The sequence below is a fragment of the Lissotriton helveticus genome, chromosome 3_1 (genome assembly GCF_964261635.1).
Source record: "Lissotriton helveticus chromosome 3_1, aLisHel1.1, whole genome shotgun sequence".
In the NCBI taxonomy this organism is placed as follows: Eukaryota; Metazoa; Chordata; class Amphibia; order Caudata; family Salamandridae; genus Lissotriton; species Lissotriton helveticus.
Window position 1 is genome coordinate 422,282,473 of NC_136061.1, and position 20,129 is coordinate 422,302,601.

Here is a 20,129-nt window from a genome sequence, read left to right on the forward strand (position 1 = left end):
CCTTTGGAAAAACGTCAGCGCTTGTATACTGGAGAAAATTCTTGGCATATTTGACACCTGTGGCACAGTGATAATGCTGGCACATTGGAGGAAATTCTTGTCAAATAGGAGGACAACGTGGCATATGTCAGGGGACCATCCACGACAAAATGGGGTCCTTGACATACTAGACCCTCCTTTTTATATAAGAGCCTCCCCCTACTACATGGATAATTGTTATTATTATTTATTTAATTTGTAAAACGCGCTATCACCTAGCAGGCATCCTGGCGCTGAAAAAGTAGCTCAAGGGGGAGAGAGAGGGGAAAGCAGGAAAACCGGCCACTAAGATTTAGGAAACAGCCAGGTTTTCACACTTTTCCTGAAAGGAAGGATCTCACTGATTTGTCTGATTTCCCAAGGAAGACTGTTCTACAATTTAGCCGCTGCCACCCCAAATGATCTGCCTCCTGACCTAACCTTTCGAAACCTGGGAACCCTCACTAATCTTGCTGATGAAGAGCGCAATACTCTTGTCGGGGCATACCATTCAAATTTTTTGCCCAAGCGCAAGGGGCCAATTCCATGAAGGGCCTTAAAAACAAGGAAAAGAAATTTGAATTGCACTCTCTATCTCAGGGGGAGCCAGTGAAGTTCTAATAAGGCTGCAGGAGCTTCTAGGCCACCCTAAGACTAGGTTGGCCGCTGCCGACTGGATTCTTTGTAATCTGTCCAACAGGAAGTAAGAGGATTCCAACAGGAGAGCATTACAGTAGTCAAGCCCACTGAGAATTGTGCATCTGGCTACCTGTGCTCGTGCCTGAGGAGGAAGTAAAGGTAAATTTTCGGAAGTGATGTGATGATCGCAGAACAAGAGGTAGCTGTTCTTGTGCCCTGAGTTCCTAAGGTAAACTTAACTTCAAATATGATGCCTAAGTTGCGGACAGAAGTTGTCAGCTGGACTGCAGACACCATGCCCGAAGCCCAAAAATTACCAGGAAGGAGAGGAGAGATCCTGTTTGCCGAGCAGAAGATCACCTCCGTCTTTCCTGCATTAAATTGTAGCGAATTAGCCTGTAGCCAGCAGGCCGTGTCTCGCCGACAGTTGTGAAAAGCCTCTACTGTGGTCGAGTCCTCCCCCTCAAAGGAGAGAATCATTTGAGTGTCGTCTGCGTAGTTTACAATATCAATATTATAGGCCTTAAAGATAGCAATCAGAGGTTTCAGGTACACGTTACATAGGATAGGGCTGATAGCTGAACCCTGAGGAACACCATGCGACACATTAGAGAAGGTGGACTGGAAGGGGGGAAGGGAATCCGCCTGCTGTCTGTCCTGCAGAAAAGATCTAAACCACGGCAAGGCAGAACCCTTTACCCCAGCCTCGCTCAATCTTCTCAACATAATCTCATGGTTGACCGTATCAAAGGCGGCAGACAGGTCAAGCAGAATCAGTGCAGCTGCCTGTCCTCTGTCTGCACGCCTTTGAAGCTCATCCATGATGGTCAGCAGTGCCGTCTCGGTCCCGTGAGCCGGTCCAAAGCCAAACTGAACCTCTTCCAGTAGATTATGTTGTTCCAGGTAGGAAGAGAGAGTCCTGCTAACAGCTCGTTCAACGATTTTAGCAGGGAACGGCAGCAAGGAGATAGGCCTATAGTTTTTAGAGCAATCAGGATCAAGCGAGGGCTTCTTCAGCAAAGGAGAGACTAGAGCTTGCTTCCATTGTGGGGTAACTACACCATTAATGAGAGACTGGTTGCAGATCAGCCGCAAGGAGGGAAATAGTTCATCCTTGTATTCCTTACAGATCTTATGAGGTAAAGGATCTAAAGGTGATCCAGAGGAGAAGCCCTGTGCCAAACAACTAAATTCCTCAACAGTGAGGGGTGCAAAGTCCCTGAGCGGTTCATGATTTTGAACTCAGAGGTCGATGTCAACATCCTCCGAGTCATCCACCTCCTGCACTACAGTGTCCTTAGCTGCCAGGCCCGGGTTCCCTGCTACTTGCTGACCACCCACAAGATCATCAATGATCAGCTGAATCTTTTCACGGAAGAACCTGGCCAGGTTCTCACAAAGTTCAGGTGAGGGGGTGATTACATTCTTGGAGCAGTCAGGAGTGATAATACTATTCAAGATGTTAAAAATGCTTCTGGAGCTGTTAGAAGCCTTACAAATTACAGAGGAAAAGTAGTCAGCCTTTACCCTTCTGATCTCGTTCTTATACTCCCCGACCTTTGTTTTCCATCGCAGCCTGTCTGCTTCCGTATAGCCCTGCCTCCATCTCCTCTCAGCTTGATTAAATGATAGTTTAAGAGTGGTTAGTGTAGTGTTAAACCAGGGGGCAGAGTTTCTGCCCTTAGATCTGTGATTTTTCAGAGGGGCGCAGGAGTCCAGAGTGGATGTAATTTTTTGGCACAGAGAGGCATAGTTATCCATGACTGATAAGTCAGAAGAGAAGCATTCCCCAACCTTAAAGAGAGAGCCTGAGCACCTCAAGCGCGTCAGAGCCTTCCAGTCCCTGCTGGTATATTCAATTAGGGAGCGGGGAACCTGTGTCAAAGGAGGCTTAAGCTCAGCAAAGAATTTTATCAGGAAATGATCCGTCCAGTCCATCGGCAAGATTTCGCCAACGTGAAGGAGGCGGGGTCTGGAGCATATAAGATACCCAGCCTTGTGGGTGGCTTTAGTGACCAACTGGTAAAGCCCAAGACCTTCACACGAGTGAAGCAGATTGTGGAGCCCAGGGTCCAGAGTATTAGCAGTATTAGCAAACATCTGGCACTGGCATATTGTATGTAATGCTTCGGCAAAAGGGACGCCCATAGCAAAATGCTGGTGCTAGCAATGGAAGTTATTTTTGACATATGAGGCACACATAGGACATTTAAAAAACATAATTGTGTCACCTTATTGGGACTGTCCGATTTCAATAGCTTGGCACACCACAAAACGACTTGAAAGGCACTACTAGAGCCCATTTTGTTTTCATACTTTTCCCAGGGGAGAGAAGCTCCCACTTTCCAATCCCCACTAGAAGTCGTCAGACTCACTTTGCTTGCTTACTACAATTCGAGTAACCGTCTCTTAGATATATTATATCTGTACCTTTACATATATGATATCCAAAAATAGGCATTTGTTTTTGTTATATTAATCATGCATTTATTATTGAACTTCACCAATCTTAATTATTGTGATGTAATTGGGATTAAGGCCATGTGACATCACCCCCTAGGAAGGTTCATGGTCAAAGATCATATGATGTCATTTCCTGTGACATCATTAAAGTCAAAGGGTATATGATGCCACTTCATCTGCCTCTAGCATTTTGGTGAATCGACGTCCATGCTCAGAAATATGCTAAACTCTTCCCGGTGTAATTTTCAGACACCTGGCACATTCAGAAGCACCTGCACGTTGTCTGCAACTTGCAGGCGAGGCAGCTTTTTTATTTTAACTTCAGCTGATCATAAAACAAAGGCTGAAGTTAAGGGGCCATCAAACCTCCTTGTGATTGTGTATCCTGGCAGGGAACTATCTGGAACCACACACCTACCTACAAAAGAAATGGAGGGGGAACAAAGGCTCACATTGTGCTATTATTTTACGGGTGCTTAAGAGCGGCATGCTTTTGACTTTGTTCAGACCCTGTATACAAGACATGTGCATGCAGTGTAAGAATGACATATGTGTCGGTCTGTCGCAGTATTTATACAAATAACAAGTTAAAATACCACTATTTTGAATTGTATTTCTAATATAGCGCTACTCATCCCAATCCAGGGTGTTGGAGTGCTTTACATCACACATACCTATTGTACATTGACAGTAAATCATATGTCTGTAAATTAATGTATAGGATGTGTTACATAGACAGTGAGGGCAACAAGGTATAGGAGTCACATGTCCTTCATAGATCAGTGTACTATATTAGAAGGATACAATTTATGGACTCCAAGTAACAAAAGGATCTCTGTGTTAAAAACAGTAGCCCGCTTACCCACCTACATAAAATAAAAATGTCATCTGTGTGTCACATGACGTGCTTTGCAGAAGACATATTAACGCTCTATGCTACTTTGATGCAAAACTGGGACTAGACAAAGCACAGATCTTTCCAGCAAGTGCATTAACCCCCAGAGTTATTTTACTATTCGTATTCCATGATATTTACTGGGCACATAAAGATCTATGTAGCAGGCCCCTTAACCTCATAAGATATGTTAAAATGCAGACTTTGCAATCAATTAAGCAGAACAGATTTACTGCCACGTTTCTTTTTGGTGGCAAATTATTTTTTAAATATTTTTATAATTTGAGGCCCACTTTGCATTGGGTTACATCACCTTTTTTCCACAACCCCCGACACAAAAGCTAATTTGATAAATATTGCAATGCCCCCAAATATAGTTATGATATACCCGCTAAACATGTGTGAGGTTTTAAGATATGATGTCACGTCATATGATGTCACTTCCTCTTAGGTCATGGGTTGTGATGTCACATCCTGTGATGCCACATGCAATGACACGCCCCGGGATGTCACATGCCATGATTTCACTTGCATACTGCCTAACTGGCTTATTCCTCCCACTTCTCATTTTATTGGCCTTATGCCCTGAACAAAGCGTATTATGCCTAATGCATTTCAATTTTAATTGGTTGAAGGAATGTCGATTCCTGTGGCTATTCCTCATTTATCAGGAACTGCTCAGAGTACATCCAACTTGGAAATGCACAGTATTCCCGCACTCGGAAAAATTTGAAATGCGAACAAGCCGCACCTATATTCCTGGGTCCCCAGTAATGACTGCCTTGGTATTTGTGGATGAACACAGGACACTCCTCTTGACATTTCGTTTTGTGATGATTTTCGTAGCTGCAAAATATAACTGGAAATGGGAAAATTGTTTGTGTTCAATAGAAAAAAAGAATGATCGTGTAGTTCTGCTCGACTTGATGACACAGAACATTGACACCATGTGTATACGACGAAGAATCTATTAATTGTTCACATTTGCAACACTCCGATAGCTAAATATAAATTCACATTTTTTTATTTATACATAACTGGTCTCTGCAAACAGATCCCTTTTCTTTTTCCGTAGCTCGAAACCGTGACAAAAATAAGGGGAGGAACCTGCGTGTCTAATTCGCTTTAAGAGCCAGTGACACATAATCAGATGGCTAGCTTGAGCCAAAAATAGGGTATTTCATACCGCTCTGGACTCGTGACTCGCTTGTGTGGCTGTCATCGTTCCTATGTATTTGTTTCTCTGTTGCTGCCACGAGACGCTGCGTCTCATGATAAGTAATACACACATCAGAAATGTGCGCTGGGGCTCCCTGTCGATTGCAGTAATACTGTGGCCGTGTCCTGGCCTCGTGAAGGGTAACCCTGCTCCGCCATCTTGCCAGTCTTTGAAGCATGGTGCCTGAGAGATGCGAGGGAGAGTTCGAAGTTCTCCGACCAACACTGAACATTGTTCACCAAGAAACAGACAATGGTTCCTTTCTCGTGGGGGCTATCTGATGGAAGGAGATTTCAGTTTAGGCATAGCCTGTTGGCACGTGTGCCTGGAAGAGACTTGACGGAAATCCAGCGTGCTAGAATAAAATGTTGCAGGTTGTCTGCCAAACAGCACAGCACAGGCGAGGCTTTTCAAGAAATACTCCCTCCTCCTTTTTCTGCACAGTGCCTGACTTGTTAACCTTTATCCAGATAGTAAGATTGCAGGGAAGTGTCTGTACAACTTTACCATTTGTTTTTAGGTCTTGCCTACATATTGGCTATAGCCTTAGCTGTGTGTTGTCAAAAGACCTATGCCTACAGTTCTGCGCCGTCTTTTGTTTGCTGCACTGTATGTAGCACGGCGTCTCGGGTACCGTCTCGGGTACCATCTTCCACGGTTCTCAACAGCCTCGCAGACACCCTGCTGGAGGACAAAAAGATTCAGAGATAAGAGTGCATTCCCCAGCTCTTCTTTTAGAAATTGAGACCTACTCTTGAGCCCAGCTTCATTGTCCTATTGCAAGCAGGATTATTAGGGACTGGCCCTGATCCTTCAAATCTTCTCCAACTGGTTGAATTCTGAAGAGACACTGATCATAATCCAGAGGCTCTTTGCCCAGATGCAGATCCTGCTGTCGGAGCATCCTCCAAGTTAGATGTTGAATAACTCTTCGCAACTTAAGGGTCTGTTTATGTTTTAGGTTTTGTGACTGCGTATGCAGTAAGCAAAAGTTACGTACCTTAGCAACTTCAGTACGCCTGGTCTGTGGTCTCCTGTTTATTCTAGCATCGCACACTGCTGTTTGGACAGGAGCGGGACTCTGAAAACAAGTGATCGATTGGACAGCCTTCTTCTAAGTTAGAGGCGAAAGCGGAAGAGAAATTGTGATTTCCAATTCATATTGCAGAGGAGGATACTATTAGCCTGTGGAACAAGAAAAACGAATAACTGGTAATTACCAACACATTTACCCTGCCATCCCAGGAACGTTAGACGGCCACCTGCACTGATTCACTGCGGGAGGCTGGCTGGGTGCCCCCAGATCTCACTGACTAGGTGGGATTCCACAAGGTGCTTTTGAAGCTACAGGCTACTGGAGACACTCCGTTAATAGACATCAGTGTGCCTGTGTCCCTGTGCCATGCCTCAAAACAAGCCTAGAAATGTAGCAAATGGGGGTATTATGACTTTAAGGGGAGCAGAGCTGACCGACATCCTCAGAAAAATGAGAACCAGAGAAACATTATGAAGTGGCGAATCTTAAGTGGAGCACGTGAGATGCAACGCAGGCTCCTTCGCTTTGCTTCATCCGATGCGGTGTTGACCATGGCCGAGCCTCATTATGAAGCCTGGCACAGTCCAAATGATGGCGTACACAAACGGCAGAGAGAATATATATGTAACAGCTTTTACTGTTACATATATATTTGCCACTAGCAAAATAGGCTAAACTGAAATTTCAGTCAAAAACACAATAGAAAATTCTAAAATGCAGCACGTTGTGTGTATTTGTTCTTGCCTGTTGCTTCTGCTTGTCACATAAAGGAGGTGAGTCTCCTAAGATGGAGGATGGTTGTTGACAGAGTGGCCATTGGAGTGATCATGAATAGAGATTAACAAACATTACAGCCTTAGTGGAAGGGGTGGAATTTTCATTATGCTCCGTTCCCCTCTGCAGTAGAAGATGCATCTTTTTACCATATAGAATGCCTCCTTACAATAACTTTCTTTGTTGATGAAGTGATGGCTGATCCAGCCATAACAATATCTGCTCCTGTTCTTCCTCTGCTCGTACCTTGTGAGACAGCAGCCATATCTGACTGCTTTACTTTTTTGTTTTAACAAAATACATTAAATGCAACACCTTTTTATTTTTGAATGTTCTGGCAACTCTGTTCACAGCACAGTACAATCTAGTATTTCACTAGAGAATGGTTCAGCAACTTTCTGTCACTAATGCTGTTTATTTATGAGAACTGTAGATTGTAGATCATCTACACGAGGATGGAGCAGGCAAAATATTGCACAATTGTGCAATCTGGATCCGCACCAGGTTGCACCAGTAATCATGTCGAACTTTCTCCAAGTGATATTGGCTGCAAGAGTTTAGGTTGACTGGTGGATCCCTCGAGTTGGAGGAGGAAACTTTAAAGGGCCTCTTTGAGGTTGCTTGGCAAGGAGGGGCCCCAAATAGAGAAAAAGATCAGAGTCATGTGGTTGTGCTTGGTGTACATGAGGATGGGCTGGGCTGGTGTGGGAGGGGGAGATTTTTTTCTGTGGTTATAACTCCGATGGCTGTGAAGCAGCAAAGGTAGACAGAACCAGTTGATTGGTGGATAGGATACATGAGGTGGAGGGAATGGAAAAGAGTTTGGAGGAAATACAGTGAATTGTTTCCAGTTTTCATTCGAGGTCACTTCCTGAGTTTTTTTACTATTTTGTTTTGTAGACCCTGGTGCTTTATGCTATTGGTGTGGTGCTTCAGGACAGCACAGCTTGGCCCTCAGCCTACAGGTAAGCAGCATTTTGGAACGTTAAGGACCACTCGTAGACCTCACTTGGTGTCATGCTTTAGATAATGTGTTTTTCTAGTTATAACTTGATCGTTCATAGTGCTTCACAGCACAATGTTTGCTGTTTTTAGCCACTGTCAATAATATGTGTTACTTATACCCACTTTTAACAGATCTACTCAAAAAGCATCTGGTATTAGGAACAAAATACTCCCCCTTTTGTACCTTAACAGACAGTATGTGGTAGAGTGCGTAGCTCCATTCTGTATGAAGACATATAGACTCGTATAGACCCAATACTGTAATGACACCCTGGTAGGGCTCAGAGTCGTATCAAATAGAGGATTTATTGCAGGTTCCTGAACAATAATTACTGTTTGTAGCTCTGCATGGTATCTGTTTCTTTTTTTAACTTTTAAGGCGCGCAGCTGCCCACACAGGGTTTCCCGGCGCCAAGGGATAGATTAAAAGAATGAAAAGAGAACAAGAAGCAGATTATTGCAGAAAAAGCCATGTCTTAATTCCTTTATGAAAGTTGAGATAAATGGTAGTTTAATACAAACCTTTATAGAGCACTTCTCCACAGGGGTAGCTAAATGCTTAAGGATTAACAGTAATCATATTTAAATAGTATCCCACTAAAAGAAGGAAACCATATGAGAGTGGTTTACCCCTGCCAGGGATTCCGTGGCTTTGGTACTATTTATACTGTGGGATAAGGTGTGGTCCACATTGTTTGACAAACTAACTGCCATGATACTGTTTGGCATGGTTATTTTTGGAGTCGCTTTTGAAGGTTCCATATTCCAGTGTTAGGCAGGATCTGACTAGTATTGTCTTGTCTAACTAATGAGATGTGCCTTAGCGGCTGACTCCTTCTCTCCCGGAATACGTGGTGGCACTGTCTGCCTAAGTCAAATATGAGCACATCAATTTGCATTTACAATGATTAATACCTGCCTCCCAAGCAATTCTTATAGCTTTGGGGGCCTGGCAAAGTATGAATTGTCACACTTGTAAGAGTGTGATGGTTAGTTGATGTGCTGGCACTGTCATTAGCAGCGCTGGCAGGGACAATGGGTGCAGGGACAATGGGTTGTACAATCTGTAGTGTCCTCCTCATAAGGACCCTGGCACTTATTTTATTTTATTAATTAACCACTGATTCACATGCTTTGCATTATTCCGCCACCTAGTTATTGGATCCAGAACTCCCCTCTTGTAGTAGTCTCTTTTCTCTTTCTTTATTCTTTTTGTCATTGAAAGCTTTCCAAATGTTGAAAAAGAAAAGAAAGAAAACAAAGGATCGTCAAAAGGAAAATTGCAGTTCCGAAGGGAAAACATCATCGCAGCAGAAGGAAGGGAGCCTCGTCTAAAGAATTCACTGATTTCAACCAAAACACACTGAAGTAAGTGGAACACATGGGCAGCCAACTAGAAAAGGCAGGAAAATGCGTGTGCAGGGCCCCTCCTGCTATGAGTGAGATGGAGAACACACCTTTCTGTTTCAGCATGGAGTGCTACCACAAGTTTTCCCAGGGGACACCCCCGATGTGTAGTCTCGGCCTACTGCGAGACCACAGTACCGGGTGCTGCAAGGCATGTGCAAAAGGTAAATCCCGAAGTTTTGAGCGCAAGGGAGAAGCAAAGACAGGCACACAACACCATGCAGGGGCAGAAGGAACCTCCATCGGTGAGGGACCTTGGTCTGTTGAGCAAGGAGGAGATCATCACCACCACCGAAGGAGCTGACGGAAAGGTCTCAGATGTCATCGACGTGGAGCAGAAACACAAGTAAAAGCGTGGACAGGTAGCTCAGAAAAATCAAGGGGCGAGCTAGCTGAGAACCTCGGACTCTAGAACCCAAACTCCAGTGCCTAAGAAGAGGCTTAGGACCACACCACAACAAAGAATGCATGCTCAAAATCGAGCGAAAAAAGAGACCGCTCAAGGCCAAAATGATCACGATCCTTCAAAAGAAGAAATACTTTGATTCCTACCTCTGAGAATTCCGTATCTTTCAAGACCTTCAACAGAGAACATACAGGTGGAGAAAGACTTGTGAGGAAATGGAACCCCCAATGACTCCAGAGCTTCAGGAGGAATCGAGTTCGGGCATTTATATAGCGCACTACTCACCCAGAGGGTCTCAAGGCGCTAGAGGGAGGGGTTCACTATTTGAAGAGGAACAAGCAATATTCTATGAAGAAGAGGACCAAGTTCACAAGGTCTGTTCCAGGATGTCGAAGACTCGGAAGATATTAAAGAACAATGGCATGACCTTAAGGCAGATTCCCCTGAAGAGGGAGTAGACGCATATCCATCGAGGTCTTCACCTCCAAGTGACATTCCCATGTACAAACAAACTGTCAAACGGGCAGCTGAATAGTATGGGGTCCAGTTGGATGAAGAAAAATCGTGGACCGGTTTTCTGCTCAAGACACTCGCAAGGAAAGAGTCTGTACTTGCCAATGATTCCTAGCATCCTGGACCAGGGGAGAGAAGCCTTTAAAAAGCCAGCAGTATTTAGGTCAATGACACTCAGGGTCGAAAAGAAATACAAACATTCCTTGAAGGACCCTGCATACATTTGGGCCAGTACGGTAGCAGACTTCATCATTGTGGCTACTACCAGGATCGATCAAATGTGGCAACTACCTCTGGGCCACCCCCCGATTAAAGAAAGCAAAGAATGGAAATGGAAGGGAAGAATTTTGAAAGAGGAGCCGCAACACAATGGCGCATCACAAATTCTAATGCTCTGCTTAATATATATATCCACCAACCTGGGAGGTGATGACAGAACTAAGGAAACACCGGTAAGAGTAGTACCAAAAGAGAGCTAGCTCTCTTGTGGAAGAGGGAAATAACATTGCAAATACGTGCCTAAAATCAACACTTGGTGCCGCTGACACAGCAAGTAGACAGCAGTTGGCAGGGAAAACTTGAGGAGGCATGCCTGGCTAGAAGTTTCAGGCTTCAAAAATGAAGTTTAAGCCAACATCATCGATACCCCTTTTAATGGGGAATACCTGTTTGAAAGTGAAGTGGATGATACAATTGGACGATATTTTTAAAAAAGGATGACAACACTGCAAAATCAGTGGGAGGCCTACAGTTTAGAGGACAGCAGAGAAGTGGAGTGACCCCCACAAGAAGACTAATACGTAGCAGGGGTTTCCAAGCCACCACAACACACCAGGTCTTCCAACACACATATTACGCACAGACACTGAAGCAACAATGGCAATTCCAAATGCTACAGAGTTAGTCTTTTCACAGATGAGTGAGAGGCAGGGAGCAGCCGCCCAGAGGTGAGGCAACAGCAAGCATGGTACTTACAAAGCCAATGCCCCCATCCACACACAACACCTGTGGTGGGGAAGAATAGGAGCGTTACTTAAATCCAGTACTTGTAAAGCGCGAACACCTACCCGAAGACATCCCGGCGCTGGGGGCCGCCGGGAAGATTATGCAAGCTATGGTGAAGAGTTCCTTGGAGTTGTTAGAGCTGTCATTGTTGCAGGAGGTTAGGACAGTCGTCTTGGTGTTTTTCAGGAGGTGGGGGTAGCGGTTGAGAGCACCCTTGAAGTGTATTCAGTCCTGGAAGGTCTTACCCGTGCGCCATCTCCTTTCAAGTCTGCCTGCCGTTGCGTTTCTGGGTTTTTAGTTCTTCTGTGAACCAGTAGGGGTGTCATATTCATTTCTTGGGGTAGATAGGTTTCCTTGAGGCGACTTTGTCAGCCCTTTCTAGTGTCCTAGGTGGTCGTAGATAGGTGGGTGTTGACGGCGTTGGTCCAGTATTGTTCTGATACCTTGAATCAGCTGCGCTGTATTTCGCTGGCAGTGGGGTGTTGAGGGGTTCCGAGACGATGACGTAGAGGCAGTGGTGGTCAGTCCAGGTGATATCTTTAGTATGGGTGCATTTTACTCTATTTCTGACTGCCAGGATAGGGTTGAGCATATGTCCTGCGATGTGAGTGGGGTCGGTGACCAGTTGCTCGAGTCAAAGGTTGCCCATACTTTCTAGGAGGTCAGCCGTGTTGGTGTTGTCTATGTTCTCAGGGTGAAAGATGAGGTCTCCTAGGAAGATGTACATATTCAAGTCAATGGCAATGGGAGCAATGACGTTGCGGAAGGGAGGGTGGGATCCCTGAGGGACTGTAGTCAAGGGTGCCTTGGATTGTGTTCTTGCTATTCGTTTGGAGTTGGAAGTTGAGGTGCTCCATGAAGGAGCTGCTGTCATCTGTGGTGGTTGCTCATTTGAGGGTCTCTTTGTAGATTATAGCTATGCTTCCAACGCTTCTATTGGTGTGGTCTAAGTGCGTGGTCTTATATCCGGCCGGGGTGGCTGTGACAACGTTGAATGCTGATGCGTGGTTCAGCTGTGATGCATCAGCAAATGATGTCACATACTCAAAGACTGAACTCAGGCCAATTTGATTTGTCTAAAAATATTATTTAGTTATATTTATTTTCTAGAACCAAGCAAGCCTGGTACAGGTAAGTGTAGATGGTAATTTTCAAGGCAGGTTGAACAATACAAGCAAGCTGAATGAAAATGACTTTATTACAGGTTTGTACATGCTTCCAATACAGTGGAAAATACTATTATATTACTTTGGATTGCTTTACAGATTAATTTCTGGAGTACTTTTTCTACTCCGTGTGATATACCTAGATATCACACTGAGACATTTCCTAGAGAAAAGGTAAGTAAGCAGTTTTTAATTATTTTCAGCTTTTCAAAGTTCCATACAAAACCAACTCGACACATAGAACAATTTTTAGGAAAACCAGTCAATTCCTATGAAGAAAAATGAAGTTAACAGTTTGCAGATAAGTACAAGTTTGAGGTAGTTGGTATTCGGGGTTAGAACCAGGGTTCCTCCAGGGTCAAGGGTGCACTCTCAAAGCACCCTCAGCTGCACTAGGGCGGCCGGGTGCAGAGTGCTGAGGCCCAATGTTATCCAATAGGGGATAGGGGGCCTCCGGTTGGTGGCTGCTCACGATCAAGCCACAAGGTTGTGGGAGCAAAGCTCCTGGGGTTTAGGTCAGGGAAAAGGGGATCCGTTTTAGCACCCAAGGTACACCTGCAGCGGCCTTGGGGCAGCTGGGTGCAGGGTGCTGGGTGTGCTGGTTTGGTGTAGGGTGCCGGGTGTGCTGGTTTGGTGTAGGGTAGTTTTCAATGGAGATTCTCCGGTTTCAACAAAGACTGCAGGCTCGGGGACTGAGTTCTTCTGGAGGTGACCACCGGTTGGAGAGATAAGTTGCGATGCCTGGGGACGCTGGGACACCGTTGGTTGGGCCACCCAAGGCCGTGGGTCTGTGTCTTTAGGTTTCATTACCAGCTCTGGTTGCAGTCAGGGAATCCTCCAGAAAGAGGCTGCAGGCCTCTCTGGGAGATTCGAAGTAGGTCAGAGATCTCCAGATCTCAGGTCAGGATTGCTAGGGAGACCTCCGCGTGGTGTTGGGCCACTCGGGCCGTGGGCATTGGGTGCAGAGTGGTGCAGACTTGCAGATTTGGTCGAGCCGGAGTCTGTGGGTGAGCAAATTCGGTGCTCACGGAAAACAGAGTTTTTTCTGTGGAAGGCAGGGCAGGTCCTTGGGGTTCTTGAGGTGCTGGCTGTAGAACATATCAGGATTTCGCTTCTGCAGGTTCAAGGTGGGGACAGGCCGGTAGGGCTGGGGCCAAGTCATTGGGCGTCCTCCTCTTTTTAGCTTTAGCACAGCTTATTCGGTCCCTCCTCTTCTTTTCTTCTTAGTCTGTTCTTGTCTGGTGAGGCAAGGTTCAGGGATGCCCCTAAATACTAGATTTAGGGGTGTTACAGGTATGTAAAGGTTGGGACCAATGGGTCGCTTCCTTGGGGTAGGAGGGGGCATATGCCTCACTCTGGTTCGCTGAGTCCTCCATCTGCAGGATGGCGCGGACTGAGAGTTGTGCTTCACCTCACCTCCCACACCTGAGGGGTGGGGTTGGCAAAGAAGGGCACACCTCCCTTCCTCACTTGGTGTTCATGCCGATTCTCCCGCCCAAAGTGGGGGTCAGAACCAGTGGAGGCCAGTTCCTGGAAGCAGCAAAAGGCCTGGGAAGCTCACAAAGGCGACAAGCCTTTGAACCTTGCGATTTGTGGACCCTGCCAATCCTGGGGGAGCAGGCTTGGCACCTCTTCCCAGGATGTGCATTGTTTCAGACCCCTGAGAGCAGCAGGCTCTCCACCCAGGTGTCCAGAAACATGTCTGGTGGTGGCAGCTAGCGAGCAACCACTCAGCCTGGACACTCCTGTTAGCTTGTTTTTCAGGGGGCATCTCTAAGATGTCCTCTGTGTGCATTGTTTATTAAATCACACACTGGCATCAGTGTGGGGTTAATGTGCAGATAAGTTTGAAACTAGAGGGGTGGCTGACCTATGCCAGGGCAGTGGGCTGTAGGCATAGCACACAGGGATGTGTGCCATGTCGACTCTTCACTTTGTTCTGCACCAAAACACGCAGCCTGCAAAAAAAGGTGTGGTTGTGTGTGTGTGTGTGTGTGTGTGTGTGTATATGTTTGTGTGTATATATTTATTATATATTAGAGACCTTCCCTGGCCACAGTGCCCTGGGTACTATTTACCAGGGACTGACCTGTGGCCAAAGAGTGCCAATGGGTTTTGTTTTCAGCACAGTTTTAGCGAAAGAACGTAGGCCCTGGGTACCTGGTTGGCAGGAACACAGGGCACCCTCAGTCAAAGCACATCAGCAGTCCTTCTCTGTAGAGCACGGCGTCAGGCAGGGCTGCGTCCTCGCCCCCTTCCTCTTCTCCCTCTATACCAACGGACTTGAGGCAGAGATGTTACGGGGGGGTTTGGACTTACCCCGCGTAAAAGATCGACTGGTGCCCGCGCTCTTGTACGCAGACGATGCGGTGATTATAGCACGCACCCCTCGTGAGCTACAAAAATCCTTGAATAGCTATGCAAAATTCATGAGCGACCTAGACCTTCTTATAAACATAAAGAAAACTTTTGTTATGGTAGCTGGAAGGGTAAGGAGTAATAGAAAAGCAATACTTTTAAATAACGAAAAATTAGAAACCACTTCCCAATACCCTTACTTGGGAATTATGATAGATGAGAAGCTCAACTGGAGAGCGGCCATAGAAGCTCACAAGCACCAACTTTTGCGATCTATCGCTGCTCTTATGAAATTTGCCCAGAAATTAGGGAAAAAACCCCCGGTTGAACTACTCCAAATCTATAGAGCCAAGTGCCATTCAATCGCACTTCATGGGGCAGGCTTATGGGGCCACACACACACAAAAGTCCTACAGGTCGCGGAGAATACTTTTATAAGATTCTTACTGTTAGTTCCTAAAAGAGTATCGACTTTTGCTTCTCATTTAGAATTGGCCCCATCACACATTGAGGATTTGGCCAAAATTGAACCTGTACTTCTTTGGCGCAGAATATGGGTCTCAACAAAGAACTCTCTCACTAAAGCTATTGTTGCCGACTGTATGACCCTAGATCGCGTAGATAAAATTGCCTGGTTAACATATGTTAAAAATCTCCTCACTGATTTAGGAATGGCCGAGTATTATTATAACCCCGAATCTATTATTGGAATTCCTAAGAAAGACCTCAAGGCAAAGGCGTTGAGTCACTTTGAAGAATTACGCATCACTGTGGAGATTAAGAAACCATCCGTACAGCACGCCTTGGCGGTCACAACAACAATGGAAATGGAACCATATTTAACCTATGTTGACTCGCAGTTTGAACGATTCTTACTAGCGCGATTTAGGATGAATATTTTCCATAGGGTTGTAGCATGCCCAAACCGAAATAGTTGGGAAGAGAGTTTAACCCTTTGCCCATGTGACGATTTATCCGAACAGTCTACGATGCACACCGTACTGTTCTGCAAATATTATTCTGCCCATCGAAGGCTTTGGCTAACCCCATTGTTGAGAACTTTAGGCCTTCGAAAATGTCGCCCCGCTATGTTGTGGTTACAATTTTTAACCTCAGAATACGTATGCAAAGTAGTTAGTACTTTCTTAAAATGTATTTTTAAACTAAGGCTGAATCTTCAGAATAACAACCATTAAATTGTCTTGATAAACTATTATCGCCACAAATCTTAAATGAGCTGAATATGTTTTAGTATTGTTAAAATGCATGCAAATATAATGTATAAATGCTTTTATGGTAACTCATGGAAAATGAATACCGAATAAAGATTTTACTTACTTACTTACTTACTTACATCAGCAGTTTAGCAAAAGGGGGGGACAACCATGCAAAAAGAGGGCACTTGCTTACAGCCTGCCTCCCAGGGGCTGATGGGACCTGTGGTTCCATAATGGCGATGGTGGTCTGGCTCCTGAGTGGAGCAGGGGGCAGAGTAAGCAGGTGTCTGAGGTCAGAAGCAGCAGAGGGACGGCAGACACGGCAGAGTCCTGTGAGGCGGGAGCCACAGGAGGATTAAATTAGTGCCGGGAGGTGTGAAAATGGGCTAGACCTGGCTTCCGGGGGCTGATGGGAACAGGGTTACCTAGCAGCGATGGCAGTGCTATCTCCCGAGTGGAATAGAGGGTAGGGAAAGCGAGGCCTCAGAGGGGAGAAGCAGCAGAGGGGCAGCAGACACTGCACAGTCCTACAAGCGTTACCAACGGTTCACAGTGGGGTCCGAACCTTCCAATTTTGCTTTACATCACTCTTTTGAATGTTCATCAGAGTGATGTCCATGATCATTGCGCACTTTGCGGAGGTCAGGAACACATGTATACCCATACAGTGATGACTGGCTGCTCATGGGAGGCTCTCTGCAGTCAATTGTCGACTACCTCTGGATGACTGACGAACTCCTTATTTTCTATCAGAGCTGAAGTTGCATCTAAGCCCTACATAAAGGATTACCGTCATTGGAGCTGCCCAAAGACAGGTCTTTCCACCTCTGCAGTAAGTCCAGGACATTCAAGTTATGATCTCAATGTTGCAGGCTCAATCCTGTGTCTCAGTGAGAACGGTGTCTTAGACTCCTAATCTTGTGCATTCTCTTCGACCTGAACACCAAATGGCATATATAGACCATGCAGTGGAATCTAAGGTTTCTGTGGACCCAGCAGGAGGCTGCCTCTGCAACTCCATCTGAATCTGTAAGGAGAAGACCCAGGATTTTGTGTGATCGATCCTGGCCTGAAGTTTTCCTGCCATCCATCAAGGGGAGAATGGTGCAAGTCCTCAACGACAACGCAGTCGTCATGTTGTACTGCAACACGCAGGGCAGTGTGGGATCCTGGATTCGGTGCCAGGAGGCCTATGGAAGTGGCTGGACCAGCAGAACATGCAACTATCTAGCTGAATCTCCATGCCGGAGCAGACATCAGCTGGCAGATCGCACGTGGCATCTCAACTCAAAGGTGGCGTGGAGCATCTTTGACCAGTGCATGCCCTGGTTAGATGTCCTCCACTGGCGAGGGCATTCCTTTCAAGTGTGATGAGATACGAGTTTCCTGTGCTCATTCCCACCACTGCGATGAGCTCTCAGAAAAGTCAGGATCACCTAGGCCCAAGCCATCTTAATAGCATCAATCAAGCAGGGTTTATGGAGGCGCGATTAATCACCTGTTAGGGTCTCAAGGCACTTGAGGAGGGGGTGTGGGAGGATCTGCTGTTCAGTTGAAGAGCCAAGTTGAGGTCCTTCCTGAATTGAGGCAGTGACGGTGATTGACTGAGATGCAGAGGCGTGGATTTCCAGGTCTTCGCAGTGAGGTAGAAGAGGGATCTTCCTTCAGCCGAGGTCCTGCGGACCCGTGGGACAGTGGCCAGTTGGGCGGAGTGGAGATGTCTGGTGAGTTTGTAGGAGAGGTGGTGACTGAGGTATTCAGGTCTGGCGTTGTGGAGTGCTTTGTAGGCTTGCGTGAGGATAAGTCTGGTGGAGGTGTTCCGGATATGCTGCAGTTTGTTTGGAGATTTTGGGTGGGGCCAGGTACCTAAATGACCGTTCTCCTGGATTCTGTGGGGGATCCACTTGATGATCTTACCGCATCAGGCTTGGCCCGGAGAGTATGCCTCCAAGAACGCTGCAGACGCTGCATGACACCACCTGCTGGTATGCAGTAACAATGCTGTTGAAATTCTTCATATCCAGTCTGGCACATGAGATATTCTACAGGTGAGGACTCTCCTGATAGAGTTTCCACCAGAACGAACATTGCCAATGGTAAGTATCTTTGTTTGTTGCCCCTGGTTGTAAGTACATAGTCATTGAGTAATAATCTTAGAAAAGGAGATAGTTGTATAATTGGGATGGACTTGCTCTCAGGAAGTGGATGGTGCACTTGCCAAGGGTAGAAAGAGAGTAAGATTTACTCTGGGTAGGAGGAGAGGAGAGCAGAGGTTATGGGAAACACTGATGGGGGAGAGCAAATTGGGCTATCAGGGAAGTGTTTGTGATATTTTTTGTAAGAAAAAGAGACCAAGGGCCAGATGTAGGTAAGTTCGATTTACCGATTCTAAAATACCGAATTTACCGATTCGGTATTTCAGAATCGGTAAATGGTATGTAGGTAGGTATTCAGTAAAGTTTACCGAATCGGTAATATTCGGTAATTACCGATTCTGTAAATACCGAATCGGTAAATACCGATTCGGTAATGGGGTGTCACATTGACACCCTGTTGCACCCCTGAATAGTGCATGGGTGCACAAGTGGCACACATACATGCCCTAAGGGCATGTATGTCTGCCACATGGCACTTTTGAAAAAGCACAAATTTGCTTTTTCAAAGGTTTTTTGATATTTACCACCAACTTTTATTTGGTGGTAAATACTGAATCCTTAACCATGCACTGCACTCATTTGAGTGCTCCCTACATTTCAGATTCGGTAATTTACCGATTCGGTATTTTAAGGAATCGGTAATTTACCGATTCCTTAAATTACCGATTCCGTAAATTACCGAATCTGAAATGTAGCCACCTACATCTGAAAAGCCTAATTCCGGTCGGTAACGGCCGAAATTCGGTAATTTCGGCCGTTACCGCCCGGAATTAGGCTTCCTACATCTGTCCCCAAATCATTTGCTGGAAGCCCTGATTGAGTTTGCACATGGTTCAAAGGGGAATTTTGGTATCCTGCACTAACGTTGCAGGTGATAAACTGTGTTTGAGTGAGGACTTAAAATGTCGGCCTCTTATGTCCTGCACTTTTCAGGAGGGTTAAAAAGTAATGGCTTCTGACTCCTCTCAATTGGGAATGTGGTGAAGGACAGAAATGACTATGCCATTACTTATGCACAATAATCGCTACCCCTGGTCTGCTTCCTTCTCCCTAGAGTTTCTAGGAACTATAGAGAGTTAGTAACATAAATACTATTGATTCCGAAGCAGACTCTGGACTCTATAGTAGTTTTAAAAGCATGACATTTCTCTGCAGCAAGTGCAGTAACCTACTGAACAAGGTTACCAGCAAGAAGATAAGAGTGAAATGGAAGAACTGCATTCTAATCGATGTAAATATAAGACCATGGTGGGAGAATATAGTTATTTCCTGTAGGATATTGGAAGGCTGTTCATTCAAACAAATTAGGTAGAAGGTTGATACAAACGGTGGGCTTGCATACTAAAGCAGTATGATGGATTGCCCAGTTTGAAAAACAGAATTTTGTCTTCTGGTTGTTGATAATGGAGACCACGAGCTGGAACCACTCAACTATCCTCTTTCAATCCAGATTGATCTTCACAAAGTGGAAATTGCCCTAAAAGTCCATCAAAAAAGCTGTGGGCCGCGACTAGACACAAAGGCAATGTCGATCTCTGGACACCATTAATTACAAACGTTTTAAACACTGATTGTAAAACTGGGTGTCCTCAGTTCTGACTTGCTGCTGTTTTTGTACCAGTCTTCAACAGGCATTGGCAAAGCCAATAGGTCTCACCCATGCACGTGCTACTGACTTTGCTAATGTGTTTTAGCCATGTTGTATACCAGCGTGGCTGCTGTTCAGCATGACTAGAAGTGACAGTCGCAGACTGGGGTGTTGCAGAGTGTAGTAAAGTGTAGAGTGGTATAGCTTAGAGTGGAGTAAAGGGTCGAGAGTCCCATGAAGTAAACATAATAGAAGATTGCCTAT

The 20,129-nt window shown here is 45.6% G+C and overlaps 1 protein-coding gene across 1 annotated transcript in view; it reads left to right on the forward strand.

Moving 5' to 3' along the window:
* CYP20A1 (cytochrome P450 family 20 subfamily A member 1) overlaps window positions 1-20,129 on the forward strand; it is a 252,235-nt gene that overhangs the window by 168,871 nt on the left and 63,235 nt on the right. The window contains exon 11 of the mRNA XM_078680270.1: window positions 7,945-8,009. Coding sequence (XP_078536396.1) covers window positions 7,945-8,009 — 65 coding nt within the window. The remainder of the gene's footprint in view (window positions 1-7,944; window positions 8,010-20,129) is intronic.